Consider the following 10,522-nt stretch of genomic DNA (forward strand, 5'->3'; position numbering starts at 1 on the left):
TGAGTTTTCGAATTAATTAATTGCTCCTTAATTTTGTTTCCATTTTTAAATGAAATGATACATATTATAATTTCAAGTGTTTCCGTGAAAATAATGAAAATTTATTGTACGTGCTTATTTTGACGATACTAGTCAGCAGAGAGTCCAAAAATATATCTGCAACATAAATTTCAAAACATTTCATTTCAATCTAAAAATTTATAGATCTGTACTTGATTTTAGACTTTAAAAATTGCAATGCATGCGCTTTCACACGCACGCAAATTTGAATTAGCAATTTTGTTTACACCATTTATTAGGCATTATCATAATAAGCCTACATTGAAAACTTCATTCGTTTTAAGTCCTTCATCAGAAAGTTATGGCCATTTTGGTATCATAAAATTGAATGAAAACAATACACGTGCAAACACGCGCACATGGATATAAACTCAGCACTTTAGTTGATGTCAATCAACAGGCATTTGTATCATACCTATTACATATTTCATAATGTTTATATCCATTATCAGAAAGTTATGGTGATTTTAAAAATCATCCAATCAGAATATAGCACACATGCATGCATGTGATGGTAGCAATTTTGACCAGAACAGACAGTAAAAAATATCAAGATACATCCACAATAAAAATTTGAAATGCGTTCCATGAACAACAGAAAGGTTGTGGTCCTTCAAAGAATGACACCTTCAAATGAAAATTCAATTCAAGTGCATGCGCGTGCGTGTTTGCATTTGTTAATAAACCAATTTGTAGATATTTACAATGTATATTATCTACCTATGCTGTGAGTAATAGTTCAGACCTACGAAATAAATCTCAAACAAATTCATAGATTAACAAAAACGCTAGACTGATTCCAAAGTTAGTGTACCAAACATTCAATGCACGTGCATGCATGTTCAGACAGAATGACATTCCATCTGCTAATCTACAGATGCTATACTATCATCCTAAAAGGATTTCATCATAATGCCTTGTGTAGTTTCCGAGAATAATACAAGACAAAATTGCCGCCAAAGAAGAGCTATTGACGCTTAAATAGCATTATCCAATCAAAACGAAGCGCGCGTAAATATAAAACTCTCCGTAGTGCATATCCACTACTCGAGGTCTATTACCCGTAACAGTTTGGCGTGTTAGTTTGCTACCGTTTCTGAGAAAACATGTTTCACTGTACTGCCTATCATCTGTGTAAATTTGAAATTTCACATTTATTGAATCACCCATCTCGTAGAAATCATCCAAACAAGAATTTATGCGGGGGGGGGGGGGGGGGGGGTTAAAAACTTTCGTTGGGATTAGAAACGGAAGTCCTTAATAATAAGAAGAAACAGAGTAAAATTAATATGCTTTCAAACTCCGTTTTGGGAACATAAAAATAGGTAGTGATCCTTCACATAACGAGTAAGAGTCGCGGATCTTTCGGATAAAAGGTTAAAAGGCCCCGTGTCGAACGATATAGAACCCACACTGCAATATGGAACTGAGCGTCATGTATACAAATGTAGGTCTAAATTGTGACACCTCACCTACAGCTTGTAACGTCTCAATATAAGTGAACATTCTGGAAGGGACGTAAAACAACAAATAAACAAACATACCATCGCTTTCCTGGATGGGAGTTGGATAGGAGCCATTCATCAGGTGAGGCCTAGTACTGGGGGAGTGTGCGCCATGTAGGGACGCGCCCCTCCGTGGGGGAAGCACGGGAGGGGCTGCAACTTGATTTTGAAGGCTAGAGTCACTTCGGGAATTCCTCGGCAAAGTTTGTGAGCTATATGGAGAACTTTGTCTTTGCTGATTCGCCGGGGGGTTAGGCAAACTTCCAATCGACGGAGGAACGGGCGGGAGCGGATCACGTCTATTTCTTGGCGGGGGTGGTGGTAATTCTCCGTCTGATTGGCGTCGGTTTCTCGGATATTGGGGAGGCTGTAATCGGTCGATGGATGTGGAGCTCCTACGAGGGAGTGTGCGAACTGCTGGTGGCTCTGGTCGTCCAGACCTGCTTGGCAACGGTGGAGGTGCCCCACTCATAGCTAGGGCTGCCATTGCTTAACTCATTTCTCTGAAACGATAAACAACAATCGAGATGATGCTTTACAACATAATCATGATTATAAACAAAACAAAAACTAAATGATAATAAATTCCAATTTTTGATGTCGATAAAGCTTTTCATTTTATCGTTTAAAGTCGAAGGATTGAACAATGTGAATGGGTTTCGTTCTCCTTTTTGATCACCGTCTGAACCATCAGTTGGATATTCATGCTCGATAACTGAGCAGACGAAATTAATGGTAGGTGTCTGATGATGTGAAAGTATCAAAATGTCACTGACTTACGATTTCAAGGTCATGGTTATGGTAAACAAGAGGCCCATGGGCCACATCGCTCACCCGAGTCACCTTTGCCCTGCTGTTGTGATTTTAAGACTTTTGTTCAATATATATCCTCATGAAACATTTTGATCCCATATTGTGGTCTCAACCTATTTCCAAAGGATCACACATAACTGACAAGAGGCCAATGGGCCACATTGCTCACCTGAGTCACCTTGGCCTATATTTAAAGATTATCCTTATAAATTCGCATGTAAAACTTTGATCCCTATTGTGGCCCCAACCTACCCCCGGGGCCATGATTTTTACAAACATGAATCTGCACTATGTCAGGAAGCTTTTATGTAATATATTACTTTTCTGACCCAGTAGTTCTTCAAAAGAAGATTTTTAAAGATTTTCCCTATATATTTGTATGTAAAACTTTGATCCCCTATTGTGGCCCCATCATACCCTTGGGGTCATGATTTTAACAAATTTGAATCTGCCCTTTGTCAGGAAGCTTTCATGTAAATTTGTACTTTCCTGGCCCAGTGGTTCTTGAGAAGATTTTTAAAGAGTTTACCTATATATTCGCATGCAATAATTTGATCCCCTATTGCTGCCCCAACCAAACCCCCGGGGGTCATGATTTTAACAAACTTAAATCTGCATTATGTCAGGAAGCTTTCATGTAAATGTCAGCTCTTTTGGTCCAGTCGTTCTTGAGGAGATTTTTAAATGACCCCATCGTATTTTTGCATTTTGGTGATTATCTCCCCTTTGAAGGGGATATGGCCCTTCATTGGAAAAAAACAACTTAAAAGCCCTTCACCGAAGAATGCTTTTTGCCAAGTTTTGTTGAAATTGGTTCTGGAGAAGATGTCCAAAATGTAAAAAGTTTACAGACAGACGATGGACAATAAGCGGTCAGAAAGGCTCACTTGAGCTTTCAGCTCAGGCGAGCTAAAATGAATTCACACAACACAGAGATGCCTCAACATCATTATGACTACATGATCTTGTTGTTCTGGGTTAGACCAAGATCATAAAGTCATAGATAATGGTATGCTTATTGCCATAATTAATCTATATACAAGACATGAAATAGTACAGGAGATATTTAATATGTTTTGTTAAAAGTAGGTCAAACTCCGAGCTTAAGATCTCAGGGTCAACGGACATGATATGAAATAAAAGGTCTTGCCATAAGAAATTTACGAGGGGCGGTATATACAAGATATGAAAGATCTACCTTAAATAGTACAGGGCATATTGAATAGGTCATATTTTTATTAAAAGTAGGTCAAACTTCCAAGTCAAAATCACACACAATCGCATAACATGAAAGTTCTTGCCGTAAAAATGTACACACAAAATATGAAAGCCCTAGCTTAGATAGTTCAAGAATTAGTTTTAAAGATTCTTCCTGTATATCAGCATATAACACTTTGATCCTCTATTTTGGTCCCACCCTACCCCCGGGGACTATGATTTGAACAAACCTGAATCTACTCTATGTCAGGAAGCTTTCATGTAAATTACCACTTTTTTGACCCAGTGGTTCTTGAGAAGATTGTTAAAGATTGTCACTATTTATTCGCATGTAAAACTTTGACCCCCTATTGTGACCCCACCCTACCCCCGGGACCATTTTCACTATGTCAAAAATATTTCATGTAAATTTCAATTTTTCTTTGCAATTATGTCATCATATAAACTTCCATTTACATCCTAAGAGGTGCCAGTCTAAACATATTTTAAAAATCAATTTTCAATCACTGTACATTGTGTTGCTTATAGGAGTTATGAGATGGATCACGGTTCGTTATCTTCACCTTCCATGGAATACAGCTTTCTTGAAATAACTACTTTATGTACCGGTAGTTCCACTTAATTTGTATCATTGATAATTTTCATAATAAACTTACAATTTGCATCTCATTTTTAATGAAAGATGTATAGAGGGAATTTTTTTTTATTGAAATATATACATTTTCAGAAAAATCATATTGCCATGACATCATTTTGTGTGATATAATCCTGCTGAATAATTCAGGAAGCTTTGTTTCCTGTACGCTGCACTAGATCTCTTTTCGAGAATTGATTTTGTATTGTTTAACACCGATTTAACGATATTTCATTCATATTTCATTGACTTAAAATTTTTTATACAATTATTGAGATTTTTTGGGTCAATATGAAGATTTAGTTACTTGAGAAGTACAATATTCACTGAGCACGGAGGCTTCAATCACCTAAAATAAATATCTATAATTGTTCTATCATATCATTGAATAATATACAAGTATTGCCGTTATTGAGGTCAATACGATGATTTAGACACCTGAGGTGTACAATATTCACCGAGCCCGAAGGGCGAGATGAATATTGTACTTCGAAGGTGGCTAAATCATCGTATTGACCTAAAAAAACAGCAATAATTGTTTTATTATATGATTAAATGATTAAAAAACCCTTCAAGATTGTTCTTTGCTTTAATTGTAAGTTTCAACGCCCTATTTTTGGTTCTATGTGGAAAAAATAATTCCTTATGTTCACCTGGAAGGTCACGTGCAGGTAAACATAACGTAGTATGATTTCTACATTGTTGGATCTCAGCCAATTAGAGAGCTAGGAATTATTCAATCATATAATAATCTAAAATATTGATATTAGATCCTACGAAACGATACCTGGTCGGCCATCTTTGTTCACAGAGTGGAAGACCTAGTCATGAATGATTTAAAAAAACTGCGAGTTTTCATTGGACGACCAAAAAATAATCAGTTGTATTGAGAATTCATACTTTATTTCTGGTCCGATGTTGGAAGTATCAAATGTTATATTCACTTCGAAGGCACATAAAGGTAAACATAACGTTCTATCATTTCTAGTTAGTTGGATCTTCGCCAATCAGAAAGCTCGGTATTTTCTACTTAATGATAATTTGGCAATTATATATCACTAGTATAAATCTGTTTTATGATTAAGTTCGATGGTTTCATCAATACTTTCGATATTTTCTTAGTTATATTCTTTGAGTTCTTTAGTACACTCGGTGTTGTCATCATTATTTTAGTGCTGTCGTTATTAAGTCTGGTGCTATTATAATTACGTTCAGTGCTGCTATAACATATAACTTCCCATGTTTATGTAGCAATATCCCATTAACACCAGCATATTGTTTATGTCTCAAGAGAGCATGTTCTGCACATGATCACTTTTTAAATCGAGATGGGCCACTGACAAATAAGTTGATGGTATAGAGGTATCAACAGTCTCGTTTAAAGTCAGCATTTCGCAAATTCTGTGGTTGTTATAATGATCTAATTTGTAAATACAACCTGCCAATAAGCCGAATGCTGTCTGACGTGTTTCTCTACCAATTTTACGCCTTTGTTTACATAATGATTGTGACATTACGAATTACTCCATTTACCTGATCAATATATACAACTCATGACGGGTGTGACCGGACATCAGGGAGTGTTTAATCCTCCTATACACCTGATCCTACCTCTGGTATGTCCAGGGGTCAGTGTATGCCCTACTCTTAATTTTGTTTTCTTTATAGGAGTTATGACATTGATCACTGTTCGTTATCTTCACTTTTCCAAACAAATTATAATTACGTTTGGCGCAGTTAGCTGTGCTACATAATATACTGACACGCAAAAGAAACACAGCCTTCAATTTCAGATAGTTCATTCAAATTCATCGTTTAGTTTTTACACCACGTATTTTTTTTTTCTTTTTTGTTACAAATAATAGAAGACACACATCTATTCTGTTGGATAACCGTTATTTAGAGTTCGTCATTTTCACATTGGAAAATGACAAGGCACAAGTGGTGGTAGCCATTGGAATTTTCCTACTACATGTATACCCCCGTTAAGATCCGGGTTAAACTAGGACCCCAGACTTACCCCTTTGCTTGTCGTAAGAGGCGATTAAATGGGGCGGTCCAACAGATAAGACCACAAAAACCGATCGAGGCCCCGTGTCACAGCAGGTGTGGCACGATAAAGATCCTTCCCTGCTCCAAGGCCAAAAGCGCCGAGCAAAGGCCTAAACTTTGCAACCCTTCACCAGCAATGGTGTCTCCATATGAGTGAAAGATTCTCAAGAGGGATGTTAAACAATATAAAACAAATCAACCCATCCCCCGTTAGCATTTACTGCTGCTCGGCAATGCATAGAATATACTACATGGTTTATTTGTGTCATAGGGATGCTCAGTCCAGAAGCGGATACAGCTCTAGTGGATTTGGGTGTGTTCGAATGCGATGATCTCATAATTATATTCTAGTCCTGCATACAGTTGTACATTACCATGTACATATTGTAGTAATATTATAGAATACTATATACATAACGTATTTGTAATGACTATAAACAGGCAGTGGTGACTTTTATTGGTTGATAACTTGCATGTCCTGTGGAAGCATGCGCATTTATACATATAAAACTTCCGGGTCAACAATGCAAGTTCATTCTGACATTGCTGAAGACCACATCATCGTATTACATCATAGTCTTTGGATTATCTATTAACTTGGGCATATAATGGATTTTTCGTATGATAAGAAATAGGAATTTTAAAAAAGCCTTTAAGGTCCATACTACATGTCTTGAAAAGCATCACACAATATATATCTAACAGGCATTTACATGATAGGCATGACCAGGATTGATGAAAATATATCAATATCCTAATTTTAAAGATATCACTTTATGCTGCTTCTATATTTCAACTTTCTCACAACCAGCATAAAATAGAAGAATTTCTATGAAAAAGTAATGTTTTATTCAAGTACATGGTGTAGTTATTTTTTCACATTATCCCAGACAATAGGTGCAGCGTATCTAGTGCACATTTAGCTGCAGAACTGTAGCCCTCTGATCAGATCAGGTCCGTCCCAATATTTTTTTTCCAAAGAGCTAATGTTCTGCAGCTAGTGCACAGTGCACCTATTCAAAAGAGATAAACTTTGAATACACACAAAACATAACCATGAACTCTATTCAGTTTTCCCAAAACCGATAACAAATTCATATTTCCGTAAACTATAAATTGTTCTCTATCGGTATATCTATATTCCGGAATTCCCTTCTCCGTGTGACCTATTTATATCTTAAGTGTCGGCCTATCTATTACGTAGATGTCGTGAAACGGTTAACCAATTAGAGAATGCAATGCAATTAGGCTTATAGTTTAAGTAACATTAAAAATTCTAAATGAAATTTTTGTACTTGTCAAAAGCTGCTGCCATTTCTTGAAGTTATAATATGTAAAGAATAAAGTAGTTTTAATGATACGAGAGAGTGAGAAAGAGAGAGAGTCTAGAGAGAGAAAGAAAAAGTAAGTTACTTACCTCTGTAAACAATCGTGGTAATGGTGAGCTTCTGACTTAGTCCAGTTGAAATATTATTGTATTATGATACTTTTCCTACGAGTTATATTCTCAGACAATAGGAAATTCTGACAGAGTGCATTTCAAAACTGACAATGATCTAAACCCGGAAGAAAATTTAAACCTAGAGGCCACAAGAAAGGGAATTTAATACGTTAATACGATGTTCGGTGAACGACAAGTCGCTCTTTAAAGGTGTTTAAAGATACAGTGTTCGTGTTACTGGTTGCCAACCCTTTTTGAAGGAAATTAGAATTAATTTTAGGTATGGACCGTGAGTTTAATTTTTTTTTGAAAATTGGTACGATGTAAATACCATTTTAAGTGCCATTACATAGTATTAAGGATATAGGGATATTTCCGACTGTCTTATCACGGACATACGAAAGCCGATTAGTATCATCACAATATTTTCTGTCTCGTAATTCCAGAAATCTCGTTATTACGTGTTAAATATGTCGAAATTACGAAAAACAATCTCGTAATTAAGAAATACAAGTGTAATATAACACACCGGTATAGTATTTTGTTACTTCGTGTATCGGCGCCGGGGCTCGTGGTGGAAACAATGTATGTATCAGTGTTTTAAACAACATTTCATTCAGAAATCAGTTGATATTAATGTTTACAAACTATGTATTTTAAATTTAAAAGAATGAGAAACAAGCCAAAAGGCTTACATATCAATCTAGCTTTCATTATGTTACAAGTGAGAGATGAATGAAAGTTCTAAGTATAATAATAAGTCATATACCAATTATTACCTTTTAAAATACAGAGAAAAGGGGGAAAAAAGGGGGGGGGGGAGAGCTGGGATTGAGTAGTAATAAATAAGTAACACACGTTTATATGAAATAAGTGTCGATACAGATCAAAGTAGCATAACTAAGGACAATGAAGTGACGTATTGTAGAGTTATGTCATATAGAATATAAATAAGACAAGCACAGATTTTCAACTTATTACAACCCTGGTGCACATGTACCGGTAATAGTGTTTATTAATTGATTTAAATTAATAAATCTACACAAATGTGTATATATAGATTTCAAATTAAACATTACCTGAATAACACTACATTCGATGTGTTTTTTGCTCACCCAAGTAGAACAGGCAGTACCTATTTTGATTTATTGAATTTTACCTTAGGTCATTAATCAAACTTTTGTAGATAGGTTTGAAGGTGTTCTAAGTTCCTATTGGTTTTAGTGTTGTTAGCTGGTGTTTTATTGGTCAGTTCTTTTTCCTTCCAAAAGTTTTTGGTGGTGTTCAATCATTCTTTGTCTAGTCGGTTTATAGAGAAGTTGGTGAAAATATATGACACACATTTGACTGTTGACTGATCATTTCTTTCACAAAGTAAGCTATTTTCTAACTTTATTATTTCTAATTAGCAGTAAACTTAATAATTTGGTAGATTTAATTCCATAGCACTTGCACAGTGAGAATTATATTCTGTGAGGCATAAATTAGTTAGCTTGTAATAGTTAAATTTATGCGTTTCACAGGTTTGGTATATCATTAAATACATGCTTATTATTTTTATGATGCAAGTTTATAATTTACATAATTTACAGTCAATCTCCATGGACATGTTTTGTTAAATGAGGGATTATTGCCACATCACTTATTCCCATAGAATGGTATGATGGTGTTCATGATATATTCTATGATTAATGAATAATGTCTGTATAGTCATTATAGAAATATCATATAGTATCAGTGTTTTAAGCTTTTATAATATCAGGGTAACATATTTTAAAGAAGTAATTTGTGTAAATAAGTAACACTTTGATGTATATGATTGTAATTATTTGTTTGATATGTTTCAGAGTGTCATACATATATATCTATAGCATAGATTCTGGCAATAAAATGGAAGTGATCGACATAGTATAACAATAACTCTACATTAAGTGAATATGACAATGTCAGAATTGTATTGGTCCTAACTCTTGAGGGTGTTAGATTCGCTGCATACTCGCATTATGTATGCGAGTACGCGAGCGGATCTAACATATAATTTTAATTAGATTGTATAAGATAAGTGTAATGAGTTCTTTTTGGATTTTGTCAGATTGAGCAAAGACTAACGATAAGTTGTAGAATAAACAATAACATTTATTAAATAAATATAAAAAGAAAATATGCACACTCCTTTCACTCTCAACACAAATTTACATGAATAAGCAATTGACAATATAGATATCTGATACGTTGTAAACAGTTCTTTTGAAAAGTTCGATAGTACGTATCAGATGTAAAGCAAATGTACGGGTAGTAACTTTTCAAGTTAAAATAATATTCAAAAGTAGTATAATTTAGAAAAAATTCCACATATTCCATTCTCCTTTTCTGTGATATAATATTCTTTGGTTTTGTTTCTAAATTTCGAGTTAAAGTACTTTAACTTTATAATGTAACTAATCTGCATTCTGAAGACACTGTTCCGGTTTCCCGCCAGCTTGCGATAATCACGCCCAGAACGGAAAACAATCCACCACCATGCAAGCCTTGCACGAGCTATCGTCAACTCCTGACAATACACCAGGGTTCCGATGCCTCCCAAGTCTCGGGTTATCCTCTGCGGAGCTACACCACGCCCTTCCATATTGTAGAACATTATCCGCATGGACCTCCGTATATTCGAATCCTGCAACTCTCTGCCTGCCTTCGGGTTGAAACTGGTTTTGTTAAACACCCATGTACGCACTGAAATTAATTTCATAAAAACTACCAACTTGCAACTAAACTCACAAATAACAAGACCGTAATAGACTAATT

General features: G+C 35.3%; 1 protein-coding gene and 1 long non-coding RNA gene across 3 annotated transcripts in view; both read right to left on the bottom strand.

Moving 5' to 3' along the window:
• LOC125679670 (WAS/WASL-interacting protein family member 1-like) overlaps nt 1-7,917 on the bottom strand; it is a 15,677-nt gene extending 7,760 nt beyond the window's left edge. Inside the window, exons 1-2 of one of the 2 annotated variants that reach the window (XM_048919081.2) lie at nt 7,700-7,917; nt 1,605-2,068 (exon numbers count right to left, since the gene is read on the bottom strand). In XM_048919081.2, coding sequence (XP_048775038.1) covers nt 1,605-2,052 — 448 coding nt within the window. In that variant the 5' untranslated portion in view covers nt 2,053-2,068; nt 7,700-7,917. The remainder of the gene's footprint in view (nt 1-1,604; nt 2,069-7,699) is intronic. The other variant, XM_056156257.1, reaches the window with a different exon arrangement.
• Nucleotides 7,918-9,841: 1,924 nt separating this feature from the next.
• Nucleotides 9,842-10,522, bottom strand: part of LOC125681207 (uncharacterized) — a 955-nt gene continuing 274 nt past the window's right edge. The window contains exon 2 of the long non-coding RNA XR_007372187.2: nt 9,842-10,450. This is a non-coding gene — a long non-coding RNA (uncharacterized LOC125681207). The remainder of the gene's footprint in view (nt 10,451-10,522) is intronic.

The sequence above is a fragment of the Ostrea edulis genome, chromosome 2 (genome assembly GCF_947568905.1).
Source record: "Ostrea edulis chromosome 2, xbOstEdul1.1, whole genome shotgun sequence".
NCBI lineage: Eukaryota > Metazoa > Mollusca > Bivalvia > Ostreida > Ostreidae > Ostrea > Ostrea edulis.